The sequence below is a fragment of the Mesoplodon bidens genome (genome assembly GCF_964165515.1).
Source record: "Mesoplodon bidens genome assembly, chromosome: 3".
Lineage (NCBI taxonomy): Eukaryota > Metazoa > Chordata > Mammalia > Artiodactyla > Ziphiidae > Mesoplodon > Mesoplodon bidens.
The window spans coordinates 168,377,154-168,393,381 of NC_138178.1; the positions used below are offsets into that span (position 1 = coordinate 168,377,154).

The 16,228-nt window shown below is 43.8% G+C and overlaps 1 protein-coding gene across 2 annotated transcripts in view; it reads left to right on the plus strand.

Moving 5' to 3' along the window:
• Nucleotides 1–8,364: 8,364 nt before the first annotated feature.
• Nucleotides 8,365–16,228, plus strand: part of PPP4R4 (protein phosphatase 4 regulatory subunit 4) — a gene marked incomplete at its 5' end in the record, with an annotated part of 122,809 nt that continues 114,945 nt past the window's right edge. For both annotated transcript variants that reach the window (XM_081230039.1, XM_081230040.1), the window contains 2 exons: nt 8,365–8,481; nt 9,954–10,027. In XM_081230039.1, coding sequence (XP_081086165.1) covers nt 8,365–8,481; nt 9,954–10,027 — 191 coding nt within the window. The remainder of the gene's footprint in view (nt 8,482–9,953; nt 10,028–16,228) is intronic.

The window sequence follows — 16,228 nt, forward strand, 5'->3', positions numbered from 1 at the left end:
AAGCTATGCCTATTCATCACTTTAACGACGAATTAATAAGCACCTACCACGTACCAGGCACTATTCTAGGCCCTGGGAACGCAGCGGTGAACAACACGGACAAAATCCCTCCTTTTATGGAAGACAACATTTGAGTGGAGGGTTAGAGGGGAAAAAAGACCATACAAGAGATAAGTAAAATACTCGGAATGTTAGACTGGTAAGGACTGGTGGTGGTGATGGTTGGATATTATGGGCTGGACTGTGTCCTCCAAAATTCACCTGTTAAGGTCCTAACCCCTAGGGGCTTCCATGGTGGCGCAGTGGTTGAGAGTCCGCCTGCCGATGCAGGGGACGCGGGTTCGTGCCCCAGTCCGGGAAGATCCCACATGCCGCGGAGCGGCTGGACGTGTGAGCCATGGCCGCTGAGCCTGCACGTCCGGAGCCTGTGCGCTGCAACGGGAGAGGCCGCAACAGTGAGAGGCCCGCGTACCGCAAAAAAAAAAAAAAAAAAAAAAAAAAAAATTAAAGTCCTAACCCCTAGTACCTCAGAATATGACAGTATTTGGAGATAGGGCCATTAAAGAGGTCATTAAGTTAAAACGGGGCCATTATAGTGAGCCCTAACCCAATATGCCTGGTGTCCTCATAAGAAGAGAAAATTTGGACACATGAAGAGACATCAGGGATGCCACACACAGAGAAGAGACCCTGTGAGGACACAGTGAGAAGGCGGCCACCTGCAAGCCTCAGGAGAAACCAACCCTGCCAACACCGTGATCTTGGACTTCCGGCCTCTAGACTGTGAGACAGTACATTGCTGTTGTCACCCAGTCTGTGGTATTTTGTTATGGTCGCCTTAGCAAACCAAAATGGATTTTATTTTCATAGAAGGCGTCCTGAGCTGGCCTCACTGAGGTGACATCTGAGGAAAACTCCGAAGGATGTGATGGGGTGAGTTGTTTGCAGCTCTGACGGAAGAGCATCCCAGTCCGAGGGACCTCGGGCTTCACGGCTCTGACTGGGCTCATACCTCAAGTGTTCAAGGGATAGCAAAGACGCCAGTGTGCACACAGAAAGTAGAGTGGGTGAGGCAGAAAACGGGAGGATGTGAGACCCGAGACGTGACGGGATGTGGGAGGACGTTCTCTGCATGAGATGGGCAGTTACTGCGGAGTTTAGAGCAGTGGTTCTCAATTGGGAGGAAGGGGATTTTTGCATCCAAATTTGGCAATGCCTGAAGATACTTTCCATGGTCAATACTGAGGAGGAGTGAGGAGAGGTCAGGATCAGACACTGGTATCTAGTGGGTAGAGGCCAGGAATGCTGCTGAATATCCTACCATGCACAGGACAGCATTTCCCTCCAGCTCCCCAATAAAGAATTACCAAGGTCCGCATAGTAACAAGGTTGAGAAGCCCTGGTTTAGAGCACAGGATCATTCTGGCTGTGTTGGGAGTGACTCCAAAAGAAGAACGGGCAGACTTCCCTGGTGGCGCAGTGGTTGGGAATCCGCCTACCAATGCAGGGAACACGGGTTCGAGCCTTGGTCTGGGAAGATCCCATATGCCACAGAGCAACTAAGCCCGTGTGCCACAACTACTGAGCCTGCGCTCTAGAGCCCGTGAGCCACAACTACTGAGCCCGTGTGCCACAACTACAGAAGCCCGCGCACCTAGAGCCCGTGCTCCACAATGAGAGAAGCCACCGTAATGAGAAGCCCGCGCACCGCAACGAAGAACAGCCCCCGCTCTCCGCAACTAGAGAAAGCCCACGCGCAGCAACGAAGACCCAAGGCAGCCAAAAATAAAAAAATAAAAATAAATTTAAAAAAAGAAGAAGAACAGGGAATTCCCTGGCAGTCCAGTGGTTAGGACTTGGTGCTTTCGCTGATGTGCCTGGTTCAATCCCTGGTGGGGGAACTAAGATCTCTCAAGCTGTGCGACGCAAAAAAAAAAAAAAAAAAAAAGAGGAAGAACAGAGGCTCTGTTCATCCAGGTGACTTGGCCAGGTGGGCAGAAGATCTACTACGCCAGTTTAGGGCTCCCTGCCTCCTCCCTCTTTCTCTTTTCACTTTCTCAACAAACATTAACAGAACACTTACTATGTGTTAACTTGTCCCAGGTGCTGGGCAGATTCCAACAGGTGTGGTCCACTAGGACCCCCGTCTAGTTCACCCAGACTCACGCTGGCGAGAAGGGAGCTGTTACAGGGAGCAGGTGCTGACTTGGGGAAGTCCGCTTGGGGCTGCAGGTGGACCTCTGCAGCAGTTGTCAGCAGCTGCTGTGTACTCAGACACTAAAGAACACACAGAATGAGCAATGGGTGGGTGACAGCCCCCCTAGCCTAAAGCCTGGAAATCATCTTAATGCCTCTGTCTCCCTGACCCCCACCCCTCCACCCCTAATCCATTCCCAGTTACCTCCAAAATCTCTCTTGTAGCTACTCACAGTGCTCCATCTTTATCATCATGACTCTAGTCCAAGCAACTATCATTTCCTACCTGGTGCCTCGATCGTCACTCTTGTGCCCCCAGAATCTTTTATTAGTTAGGACAGATGGGCCGAGCTGCAGTAACAGAAAACTCAGTGAATTCTCAGTGGCTTAACACAAAAAAGGTTTATTTCTGACTTATGCAACAGTACGTAAGGTGGTCCTCGTCCATCGGTCTCCTGACTCTGTATTTTTTCCATAGCGGTTATCATACTTTGTAATTATCTATTTAATTATATGATTATTGGATCAGTTTCTATTGCTATCCCTAGGGTGTGTGCTCCTTGATGGTAGGGCCTGTACCTGGCTTGCTATGTATCCCTAGACCTAGAACAATGCCTATAATATACCTACAATGAATGCCTTAATATAACATACAAAGTAGAATTCTTGAAATATTTTTTGAATGAATGAATGGACGAGTGCAGTGGCTACACTACAACTGGAAACCATATCATCTCCCAGATCTAAAAAATTCTAAAATACTTCATGCATAAAACATGATAGGGAAAACATATGTATACTTTAAGCCTAACAATAAAACACTCACATATCACTATACTACTCAGTTCAAAAAATAACACATCACTTGGGACTTCCCTGGTGGTCCAGTGGTTAAGACTCTGTGCTCCCAATGCAGGGGCCTGGGTCTGATCCCTGGTCAGGGAACTAGATCCCGCGTGCCACAACTAAGACCCAGTACAGCCAAATAAATACATAAATACATAAATACTAAAAAAACCCTCCATACTTCTACTGCAAGGGGCTCGATCTCTGGTCGGGGAACTAAGACCCCACATGCCAAGAGCGGCGCGACCAAAAAATTAAAAAAAACAAAAAAACACATCACCAATGTCTACGTGCCCCTCCCTGATGACATCTCAGTCCTAGAGATTAACAAAAGACTGCATTTTGTGTCTATCATCTCTTTCCTTTTCATCATTTTAACCACATATGGATATTACATATACTACTGTTTTTGAACATTATGTAAATAATATCACACTGTAGATAATCTTTGGTGATTTGCATTTGTTGGTCAACCTGTTTGTGAGATTTATCTTTGTAGAATTACGTAGTTCGGGTTCATTTTTACCGTCATAGTTTCCATTGGTTGAGTATAATACAACTAATTCATTCTCCTGTTGATGGGCATTTGAGTTGTTACCAGGTTTTTGCAATTATAATTTGTACTGCTGTGAACTTTCTTGTGCATGTCTCTTTGTGCAAGTGTGCAAAGAGTTCCTCTAGGGTACATAGTACATACCTTGAAGAGGTAAATTCCATTTTACAAGTTAATGCCAAATTATTTTCCAAAGTGTTTGCACCAATTTTCACTTCCACCAACACTGTCCAAGAGTTCCTTTTGTTCTACATCCTTCAGACACCTGATGCGGCCAGACTTTAAAATTTTTGCCTCTCTGGTGGGTGTCTACATTTACCTTCCCCTGATTATTAATGAGGTTGAACTTCTTTTCATAGGTTTATTAGCAGTTCTTCTTCTGCAAAATGATTGTATATATATTGCTCATGTTTCCATTTAGTTGTCTTCTTACTGATTTTTTTGGAATTCTTAACTCTGGACAGCAATTCTTCTTTGGTTATTTTCTTGTAAATATCTTTTCCCGGTCTATAGTTTTTTTTGTTACTGTCTTTGTGTCTTTTGATGAACACGAGTTCTTAATTTTAAGACAGTTACATTTATCACTTTTATAGTATGTGCTTTTTGTTTTGTATAAGAACACTCTCCTTATTCTGATGTCATAAAACTATTCTTCTGTATTTTCTTCCAAAAGTTTGGAAGATTTGTCTTTAGTTTTTTTTATTCACCTGAAATTGATTTTGTCTATGGTCTGAGGTAGAAATCTAATTTAAATATTTTTCTCATGATTGCATTATAATTACATTAGTTTCCTACTGCTCTTGTAACAAATTACCACCAATCTAGTGGCTTGAAAAACACAAATTTATTATCTTACAGCTCTGGAACTTAGAACTGGGTTTCACTGGGCTAAAATCAAGGTGTCAGCAGGGGCTGCACTGCATTCCCATCTGGAGGCTCTAGGAGAAGTTTTTTTTTTTCCCCTTTTCCAACTTCTAGAAGTTGTCCCCTTGAGCCCTCTTCCATCTTCAAAGCCAGCAATGGCCAGTCAAGATTCTCCTGCATCACATCCCTCTGACACTGACCCTTCTGCCTCCCTCTTTTACTCATAAGGACCCTTATGATTACACTAGGCCCATCTGGATCATCCAAGATAATCTTCCCACCTCAAAATCCTTAAACTAGTCACATCCTTAAAGTCCCTTTTGCCACATAAGGTAACACAGTCACACATTCAGAGGATTAGGATATGGACATCTTTGGGAGAGCATTATTCTGCTTCCCACAATAATCAACCGATTCAGCACAATTTATTTAATCTTTTCTGAACCTGGGTACAGGGAAACACTGGTCTGGTCGTAATAATAATAATAATAGCAAGCACGGAATGCTTGCTGTGTACCAGGAATATCTCTAAGCACTGTATGCATATTACCTCATTTAATACTTACACGACTTTATGCTAAGGCCAGTACTATTATTTCTATCTTAAAGATGAGTAAAGTGAGGGACAAAGTGATGAAGTACCTTTCCTACGATAGGAAATGGCAGAGCCAGGACTCGAACCCAGGCAGTTGGGATCCTAAGTCCATGCACCCAACCACCATGCTACTGTTCAATGAACAAACTAAATACATAAATCTAGCTTCCCTTAGCTGCTCAAGCCTAAGTCACATAACTTCTTTGCGCCTCAGTTTCTTTACCTATAAAATTGGAAAAGTGGTGCATCTCTTTTGCATTTCACGGGGCTGCTTTGAGGACACATTGAGACAAGCTGTAACAAAGCAGTTCAGATAAGGAAAACAGGGCTCCACGAGTCACTCCACTGCATGTCACTGGCAGAGCCAGGACTGGGACTCAGGTTTCCTGGCAAGGTGGGCTATTTCCACCACAGGGTGGTAACTATAGCAGGCACAACTGTTCAAATGGACTATGTGCCCTTCACCAACCTCATGCCCATGAAAGCTGTGTCTGTGTAGTTAATCAATTGTTCATTAAGAATGTCATCAAGTCTCAGAGGATGCTGTTACAAAATTCAAATATGAGCTAACACTTCTTAGCTGAGACAGGGTAAAGCGTACAAGTATTATTTAGCAGCAGCTACAAATCAAGGGGAAAAGGAAGAAAATTTCAGAAACTGACAGAAGAGGGAGGCTGCAAGGTACCTGCTAAGGAAAACCACCTCCACCGTGTCTTTGCTTCTTCTCCATCCTGATCCCATCAAGATGCACCCCTTTTCATTTTCCCTTGAATTCTCCTTAGTGGAGTAGGTATCAGAAAACCTGACTTTCAGCTTTGGGGTAACGCCTGACCGTTTTTGCTTTGACTTTCAAGGCAATATCGAAAAAAAACAAAGAAAAAGGGCGAAGAGTGGGAGGATTCACTCTACCAGATATTAGGATATACAACAAAGTCATAGCAATAAAATCCGTGTAGCACTTGTACAGGAACAGATCTAGATCAACAGAAGAGCAATGAGAGCCCAGAAACAGAGACAGGTGTCTATGGAGACTTGGCTTACAACATAGATGCCGTCACATCTTGGTGGGGAAAAGATGGATTGTTTGGTGGGTACTGCTGGGAAAACTGGCTCAGCATGCACAGAAAATAATATTGTATTCCTATTTGCAGTACATGCGAGGTGAACTTCAGATGAGTTAAGACATGTGACAGGTAAAAGTATGAAGCAAAATAGGGAAAAATGTAGGAGAATATTTTGCAGCCACGCATAGGAAAAGATCTTTAAACAAGACCCCAAAAGCACTCTTCACAAGGCTGAAATTGGATGCATTTGGCTACATCAAAATTAAGGATTTTCCCTACACTATAGGATAGCAAAGACCAAGTTAAAAGGATGCAAGAAAGATTGGGAGATACTGGCAGTGTCCAAGGCTGACAAGGGATTAATATTTAGAATATGTAAGAAACTTTTAAAATTCACTCAGAAAAATAATAGGAAATTTAGCAGAAAAATAGGCAAAAGATGTAGCAGGTAGTTCATGGAAGGAAAAACATCTCTATGGCTCTTAAGCATATGGAAAAATGGTTATCACTAATCATGAAAATTAAAATGTGATACTACTTTACCAATGTCAGATTAATAGAAATTGGGACATATGTTAGCGTATAAAGTGGAGAAACAGGAACCTTCCTATCTTCATGTGCCATTGGTGGCAGTGCAAACTGGCAAAGCCATTCTGGAGAGTACCATGGCAGAGTGAAACCAAGCAGTGTAGGCTCCATGATCTAGCAACTCCATTTCTCTCTTATGGTCCATAAGAGACACGTGTAATACCCATTCCAGCACTGTCCGTGATAACAAGGAACTGCTGGCAACCTAAGTGTTCATTGATTAATGAACTGGTAAGTAAAATGTGCTAGACGCACAAATCAAATACTTTCAGTGGTCAGAATTAATGAACCTCTGGTATACACAGCCCCACGGACAGATCTTTAAGACATCATGTTGAGGGGAAAAACAAGAAACAGAATGAGCTCTTATCACAGTACCATTCGTGTATATTAAAAATAGATACTTCAACTAAAAGCAGTATCTTTCGAGGACATATACATGTACTGGGACATATCTTAAACGAGAGAGAATGCATATGGGGGGTAGAGAAACGGGAGGGTGGAGAGGGAATGAGTGGAAAATAATAAAATAAAAAAGAGTTGGGTGTTGCTGACTCTTAGGAGGGAAGAGTATGATCAACAAAACTTTTGTCGCTGAGGTCCCCAAAATGGCCCCAATCCCCCTTCCATCGCTTCCTACTCTTAACAGAATCAAATGCAAGCAACTCAGCGTGGCTGCCCAGACCTGGGCTTTTTTTCCATAAAGAACCTACCTCTCTACCTTGCCAAGCACTCGGTTCCCCGCACTTCAAGCTCTACTCTGCCTGCACTTCCTACAACCCAAACACACCCAGGCTTCAATCCGAAATGGGCTTACTCTTATTTCTCTTGGAAAAATCCTGTTTAAGATCCAGTTTAAGCGTCTCCTCTCCAGGGATCCTTTTTCTGACGGCTGCTTTTCCCACATGCTAACGCCTCCCGGACTGTATGCCCATGCACCCCGTCCCCATCAATCCCGCACACACCAAGTTCTATTTCCTTATTTTGGGTACACACCCCTCCCTCAGGGATAGAGCAGAGTTACGGAGATATTCGCGTCCACAGATCGTGCGCTGGGGTGGGCGGTCCCACGAATAACCGCATGATAATTCTAGCAACTTAAGCAAGATCCCAGCCCACCTCCCTCTCCTTTGTTTCGCCTCTTATTGGTTCAGCATCTCCGCCCCCGGCTACCGACCCCACTCCTCCTCCACTGGCCGCAGGGAGTGGGAGGCTCTGCGCACGCGCCGCGGCTTCGGGCTTGCTCTGTCGGGGGCGGGGCAAGGGGAGAGAAGAGCAGAGAGACGAGAGCGGTAGGGGGCCGCCGCGACGTTGCGCGGCAGTTGCGTCCGGCCCGCGTGCACGCGACGCCCGGGAGGGGGCGGGGCTGAGGCGGGCACCCCCACCCACCCAGGCCCCGCCCCCGAGGCCCACCCGCGCATTTCACCCCGCCCCCTCGCTTTGGCTGCCCCGCCCCCTAGCCTTGGCTGCCCCGCCCCCTCACCTTGGCTGCCCCACCCCTCGGCGGTCGCGCTCCTTCTCCCGCCGCCTGCTCGTCTCTCGCCCGGCTCCTTCGGCCGAGAGCGGGAGAAAGTCCTGCTGGTGGGCGGCCGCGGGGCTGCGCGCGTCCGGCATCCCGGTGCCGCTCCGGCCCGGGCGGCTAGGGGGCCCGGCGGTCCATGCATCCGCCGCCGCCCGCCGCCGCGATGGAGTTCAGTCAGAACAGTCTGTTCGGCTACATGGAGGACCTGCAGGAGCTCACCATCATCGAGAGGCCGGTCCGCCGGAGCCTCAAGGTGCGCCCCGGGGAGGAGGAACTGCCCGCAGGGCGCCCGGCGGCTTGCCCCTACCCCGACCCCAGCCCGTCCGCTCCCCGAGGCGGCCCGGGACCCTCTCGGAGTCCTGCTGGCCCCCCAGTCCTCCTCCAGTCCCCGGCCGCCGTGTTACCCTAACCCGGCCCTTCTCGGGCCCCCTTCTTCGACGTGGCTCGGGTTCTCCCAGCCTGGACCCCCAGACCCAAGGGACGGGCATCCGGAACCAGCCCGTGATCCCTCGAACGCCCTCGGTTTTCTATTCCCCCGGCCCAGCCCGCCCCGGTCCCTTTCCCCAACCCGCCCCCCAGGAACGGCCGGTCGAGCCCCTGTCATTCGGGCCAGCCCGGCGTCCTCCCCGCGCCGTCCCTCTCGCACAGCTGGAGCCCCTCGGTTGCGGTCCTTCTTACCCCGGCCCTGCAGGAGCTGCCCCTCGCAGCTGCAGCCCGCTTATCCCGCCTCCTCTCCTTGGGGCTCCCCCTCCCCCCGCTTTGGCTCCCTGGTGCTGCTGCCCGGGTTCAGGCCCCAGTCCCACTTCTCAGTCTACACGGCCCCGACTCTTCCCCTACCTCTCCCAGAGACACCCCAGATCCCATCCCCCTCCACCCCCATCAGAGCGAGCTCCGGTCCCCCAGTCCCCAAGTCAGCCCGGGCCTCCCTTCACCTCCCAACTAGCACCCATACTAGAGCCGTCCTGCTACGGGTCTTCAAAGCCCTCTCGACCCTTTGTGCCGATCCTGAGTCACGTGTCCTTACCTTCCAGCCCCTCCAGGACTCTAGCTGGGACCCTGCTCCCCAACCTCCTTAAGAGAGTCAGCCTTCACTAGGCCCCCCACCTCCCGCTAGCTCCCCGACCCCGCAGAGTCATCTTCCTCCCAGCCTCCCAGAGGCTCCAGCCCTCACTGCTGGCAAAGCTAGTGACCGACCACCACCCCCTCCGCCCCCCGTTATAGCTCTTTTCACTCCCACCTGCCGCAATATCTCGAATCTTTGATATCCTTCCAGTCCCAGAGTTTATTCCCTTCCCTCCCCCACTCCAGATTTCGTCTTTCTCATTCTCCCTCGGCTGCAGTCTTCATTCCCCCTTTTAAGCATTTCCTGGGATGGAAATGCTGGCGAAACAGTCTTAGATATTAGAGACTAAAAGTATGTATATATTTTATATATATACATACAATTGATTTCAGCAAGGTTCTGAAGCCACAATGTGATTCTCAGACTTCAATCTAGAAGCTAGAAGAGTAAACAAACAAAAAAAAGCCCCCAACCCCCGAAACTCCACCACCTAAACCCAACACTTAGAGACGTCTGAGGTTTGAGGGCGTCAGACCCTTGATTAGTTTTCAGTGACAACGCTTAATTGTGAAACTTTTTCATTAGTCCATACTCAGATAGGGACCCTGGAAGCAAGACCGATCCGATGTTTGTGTGCATAATTTGTGTTTTACACTTGACAGACACCAGAAGAAATAGAAAGATTGACAGTTGATGAAGACCTCAGTGATATTGAAAGGGCTGTTTATCTGCTCAGGTATTTCATAAAGTCTTTTTGTGATAATTGCTGCTTTTCCTGTGGCAGCATTCACAAATGATTTCTGAAATGTCATGTTACGGTTCTGTTCAGATTTACTTAATCACTTGAACAGAGTACTTTTGCATGCGCAGCACTTAATTATGTTATAAATGAAGATTTAGATATGGCCTTATGAACTTGAGAACCGAAATCAAATCAGATACCTAGCTTATAGAATATTGCTTGGAGGAGGAGCAGAACAACTAATGGTTTGAGTTGAATCTCATTAAAAAAAAAATCTTGCAGCTTTGGTTGTCCTCGCATAAGATCCAATAAATTTAGATGAGACTTAAGAATATCCAGTGATTAATTTTAAGTTAATTGCAGAGTATGAACTTTATATGCTATTTACTGTACAGAAAAAAATCCACAAATATGGTAGTTCAATTTTTTCCCCTCAGGCTATCCTGTTTATATTACTTCTGCTATGTGCACTTTATAATTTTGCCTGAGAGATTTTAAAATTTAATTGCGCCTACTCTCACTTAAGTTTCATCTTACAAGCTCTACAGAATTGCTTAAGCCAAATGGTTATTACAAATATTTAGAAGATTTCTCTCAACTATTTTAAAAATTGTGTTGTGGATTTAACTTCTTAAAAGCTGATGTGAACATTAGTGAAAATATCTATAAAAATACTTCAGAAATAGAAATTTTCCTAAGGCATTTTGTGTACATTTAAAAAATTTTTTTCTTGCACATTTTTCCTCCCTTTTGGCAAATTAGTTTTCGCTTTTTTTTTTTTTTTTTTTTTTGGAATCAGATTTTGAAAACTGGTGTTATTTACCTCCTGGGATATTTGTGATCCTTGTTTCCTTAGCTCAGGTCTACTTTGCCGGTTTCAGGTGCTGGCAAATTTCTTCTTCTTTCTTGTTTTATAGATCACGTTTCTAGTCCCATGATATTCACTGAATGACCCTGTTAAAAAAAAAGTCTCCTCTCCTTGACTACCATTTTCTTAATTATTCTGTAGCCTATTAGTGACATCTTGGGTTCTATTCTTGTCAGAATTTTAGCATGCTTACAATTTAGACCATTCTCTTCAATAATTCTGTTACTTTAAAATGTTTCGGGATCTTAGACCTTATGTTGGGGTTATTTCCCCTCATCTTTTGGTGATTTATGGTAGCCTGCTCTCATTGTTTCTACCTATTTGTTTTATTTTATTTTATTTTTAAAATGTTCATTGGAGTATAGTTGATTTACAATGTTGTGTCAGTTTCAGGTGTATAGCTACCTATTTATTTTAAAGGAAAGTGGTTTTATCTATGTATGCATTAACAGTATGTGAGTATGTGTTTTTGCTGTTTCATAGAGAATATGCCTTTTAACTTAGTTTAATAATTGTGTAATATTTGAAGTACTTTATTCCTTAATGATTAACATGTCCAATATGGCGAACAGTAGTTGTAAGCATCTGCCTTTTCCCACATTTCTTTTGTTTGGAGCAGGTAGACAACTGGTGAAAATTTGGATAAGCTTCTTTTAGCATACAGCAGTTAATGACTTGAAGTCAGTGCCTACTTACTCCTACTTAATTCTCTCCGTATAAATGCTGGCTGACAATGAGGAAATAGAGAGTTTTGCTCTACTTACTTGCGACAGCAGATACCTTATTTTAGGTATCAGTGACAAGGCTTCTTTTTTAGGATAGCTTATTTTCTATTTTGCTTTTATTGTTAGCGAACCAGGTCGTCTAAGTTGTTTGAATTTCTCAGACAAAGAACGTACGTTTCATCCAGTTCTGGAACTGACAAAGCCCTTACAGAGGCAGATGGGTCCTCTCATTCTTAGGCAAGAGAGTTTTAAAGGAGATCTGATATCTCCTTTAGTTTCTAGTGGCTCATCTACCTTGAAGGAGGTTTGCAAGGTGACTCAAAAGGCAAACACTAGTTTGGTTGTTTGTGGGCTCTCCAGCTGAGTTCTTCTTTTGTATTCCTACCATCTCACCACCTCCTGGGGGAAAGCGGGGTTTCACCTTTAGGCCAGCTTCTGAAGGGATAACAAGATGCCTGCCTGAAGGGTTCTTTCTTCCCTGGGATTCAGGAGAGGGTGTGGGATTGTCTTATGGACATGTTCCAAACTTTGCCTCTGTTAAAGCTGTTAAAGCCTCTTCTCTCGTGTATTGAGCCTTCTATTTTAAATGTAATTTATTCCTTTTTTTTCCTATTTGTACTTCCCAATGCTGTAGAATCTAATACTGAGTCCTTTTTTTCCTCTATGATTTTCAGGTTTATTTTTGAGTGCTTTACCTTTTCCTCTGTTTTGGATATTTAATATCCAGAATTTTCCTCTTTGCTTTTGAATGTCAGATTTGTTTCTGGAGCTCTCTTATTTTTGTACATTAAATCTATTTTGAAAGATTATGTTGCGTTAGATTTTAGAGTCAAATGTATAAGTATCGGTAGGAGATGCTTTATATTAGTGGAGGTTCTGATAGCATTTAAACTGAAATTAGTATCTAAAAAAGCATTATATTGGACTGCTGTCCAATGAAAAACAAATTACACTGTTCATTATCTTACCCTAAAATATGGCAGATCAATTATTAATGCTATTTTCATAATTAAGTTTAGAACATTACAGTATTTGAAGATTTGACAAAGATGATTCTGTGGTTTTGCATAAATATGATGCTGATATACCCATCTGTGGCATTTAGCACTGAAACAAAACAACTTTCCTAATAGTCACAGCTTGTGGCTTAGTCAGAATCATATCACAGTATCTTCTTTTAGTTCTCTCTCTTCTTTGTGATTTTGGTGTATATTTTAGGAATAATTTTGTTAGAGAAGGGTCCTAAGTTTGTACACTGTGCTTTCATTAGGTAAACCTTTACTCACATATCTCGAGTTGCCTGTCAGATAAATTCCAGACCCTCAAGCTTGGCATAAGTCACTCCATCTTAGCTCTGCAATGGGATGTTCCACCAGGCCCTCAACTTTTCTTTTTAACAGCTTCATTGAGGTGTCGTTCGTATGCCATATGGTTCACCCATTTATAGTTGAGTGGTTTCATGTATTCACAGAGTTGTGTGTTCATCACCACAATCAATTTTAGAGCATTTTCAGAAGAAACCCTGTACCTATTAGCAGTCAGTCCCCACTTCTGCCCAATCTTCCCAGCCTTTGGGAACCACTAGTCTACCTTCTTTCTTTATGGATTTGCCTATTCTGGACATTTTATGTAAAATTATACAATATGTGGCCTTTTGTAACTGATTTCTTTCACTTAGTATAATGTTTTCAAGGTTCATCGTCATTGTAGCGTGTCAGTACTTTGTTTCTTTTTACTGCTGAATAGTATTCCACCGTGGGAGTATATCACATTTTGTTTGTTCATACACTCGGGTTGTTTCCACGCAGTCCTTCACTTTTTGAAGCAGTCGTGCTGCCTTATTCACTGTTACTCAGATACATCACGTTCATCCTTAACTCTGCTTTTCCCCATCCTGGAATACCTTTCGTTATACCTCTCCAATATTTTCCATCCCCAGGATCCAGCTGTAATCTTGCATCTTTCATAAGGCCTTTCCTAACTGCTGAAACTACATGGGATCTCAGGCTCTGTGAGCTCCCATATCACTTAGTGGCTGCATACCTTTGTATTCCTTAACTTGTGTGTGTGCATACGTTGTCTTCAATAGACTGTAAGCTCTTAGAGGGTAAGCTGTTTTTTATTGTTGTTGCTGTTTTGGTCCTTTTTTGTTCTGTGCTATGATATAAATATATACCTCTTAATGGAATAAAGTGAGTTTATTTATCTTAAGATGACCTAAGTGCCAGATGAATTAAGCAACTTTTGACTTTTTTGTATTGTAGGCAATAGAATCAGACAGATTTAGGTTATGTCCTACCACTTACTATCTGCGTGACCATGGGCAAGTTATTATGGTTGTTAAATCCTGGTTTTCTCATCTGCAAAGTGGAAAATAATAATTCTTGTTTCCCAAGGTGGTTGTATTATGTGTAGAGCCCCAAACACCAAAAAAGGTACCCAATTAATATTAATTCCCTTCTGTTTCCTTTGCCATGTCCCTAATTCCTTACTCCTTAGGTGCTCAAGGTACATTACAAACTTTTAAGACAGGATAGCGGTATTAATTTTGTCTTCTAATAATTTAATGAAGTAATAGGCAAGTAAAGTATATCAACTGAAGTTTGTGGTAGATATCTATTAACTTCCTTTGCTAATAGCATTTATCAGAATCGTCACATATACTTATTTTAAACTGATGATAAGGTCAGCCTGTTTAAGCAATATTTGCTATTTATATTATGCGTTAAATGTGTTGATTGGTTAATGTACCTAACCTAGCTCTTATGTTGCTTACTTTTACAGTCATTTAAAAACCGTTTGTCACTTTGCACTGTGAGTTTTAAAACATTGCGCCCTTTGCCTTTTAGGGACAATGAGATAAAGTACATCGTTAATTAGGAACTTTTTCTCTTTTCTTTCTCTCCCCAGCCACCCTCCCCTTTAAAAAAAAAAACAGGAGTAAGTGCTCCCCCTAGTGATAGCACAGAGTGAGAATCTGCAGCCAAATCTGGAAATAAAAGTGCTGTAAACTGTGGCTATTGCTGATCACGTTTGGGAACTCTTGCATTCAAGACTAGCACAGGGTAGCAGTGAGGCCATGAGGAAGAACTTTGCTACCAGCTAGCTTTTGGTTGTTTTATCTTTAAGACTACCTGTCCTATTTGCTTGGCAAGTGGGAAAAGTTGTGTGAAAATCACCTTTGTATGCCCTTATTTCTAAGATCTTCTGTATCTCCACATTTCTTTTGCCTTTACTATTCTTTTGATTTCTTTTTTTTTTTGACACCTGTCATTTAGTACTGTTTTGGTGAGGTGGGGTGCTTACGGGGTGTGTGTGTGTGAGAGAGAGAAAGAGTGTGTGTGTGTGTGTGTGAGAGAGAGAGAGAGAAAGAGTGTGTGTGTGTGTGTGTGTGTGTGTGAGAGAGAGAGAGAGAGAGAGAGAGAGAGAGAGAGAGAGAGACTGTGTGTGTGTGTTGGCCTTGAGTAGCCAGGATTGCATGCCCGGTTTTCTCGAGTGTTGTGCTGGAGAGGCACATCACAATTTTTAATCCCTCACAGTTGGGATGAATTGGTTAGTTTATCACCCCAAATTGGTTAATATTAATGTGGGGAGTCATAAAAATGATCCATACTTTCAGTATTTCATTTTAGTGTAAAAAAATACATTTGTTTGCTAATCTTTTGTTGTAGGCCCACTACCTTTTGAGTATGGGTCTGCTTAATACAGTTAATAATCCTTTTCCTTGAATAAATACTCCCATAATGCATTTATAATGTCACATTCAGGTTTCTTTAAAGTTGAGTGAGAATTTTTTTTATAACTTTATTTATTTACTTTTATACATTTGTTTATTTTATTTATTTATTTTTGGCTGCGTTGGGTCTTCGTTGCTGTGTGCGGGCTTTAGTTGTGGCAAGTGGGGGCTACTCTTTGTTGTAGCGCGCAGGCTTCTCATCGCGGTGGCTTCTCTTGTTGCTGAGCACGGGCTCTAGGTGCGTGGGCTTCAGTAGTTGTGGCACACGGGCTCAGTAGCCGTGGCACACGGGCTTCAGTAGCTGTGGCTCGCGGGGTCTAGAGCACAGGCTCAGTAGTTGTGGCACACGGGCTTAGCTGCTCTGTGGCATGTGGGATCTTCCCGGACCAGGGCTCGAACCCAAGTTCCCTGCGATGGCAGGTGGATTCTTAACCACTGAGCCACCAGGGAAGCTTTAAAGTTGAGTGAGAATTTAAAGATGCTTATGAAGCAGTCTGAAAGCCTGTCTTAGATTTTTTTGATTATTTTTTACTCAGCTTTTGCAAGTTGTCTTTGTTCTTCCTAATTCAATAGCAGTTTCCTTTGGCAACTTATCTGTGTTGAGTTTTTCTAAAACTTTCAATTTAGTTGTCATAGAAACGACTCTGTCTTTGCATTCATATGTTTATGTAATACTTAATTATGTAATTGCAGTATCAAGTAAATTGGGATAAACTGGTGTGAGAACAAACACAGCTGACTCTTGGTTACAACTCAACTGGTTAGAGCAGAAGCATGTGGGCATTTCAGAGAGTAGCCTATTAGCTATAAGCTTTCAGTTTGCCTTTGGCAGGGAGGTGGAGAGTGTTGCTTAGTTGGGAGCGTCT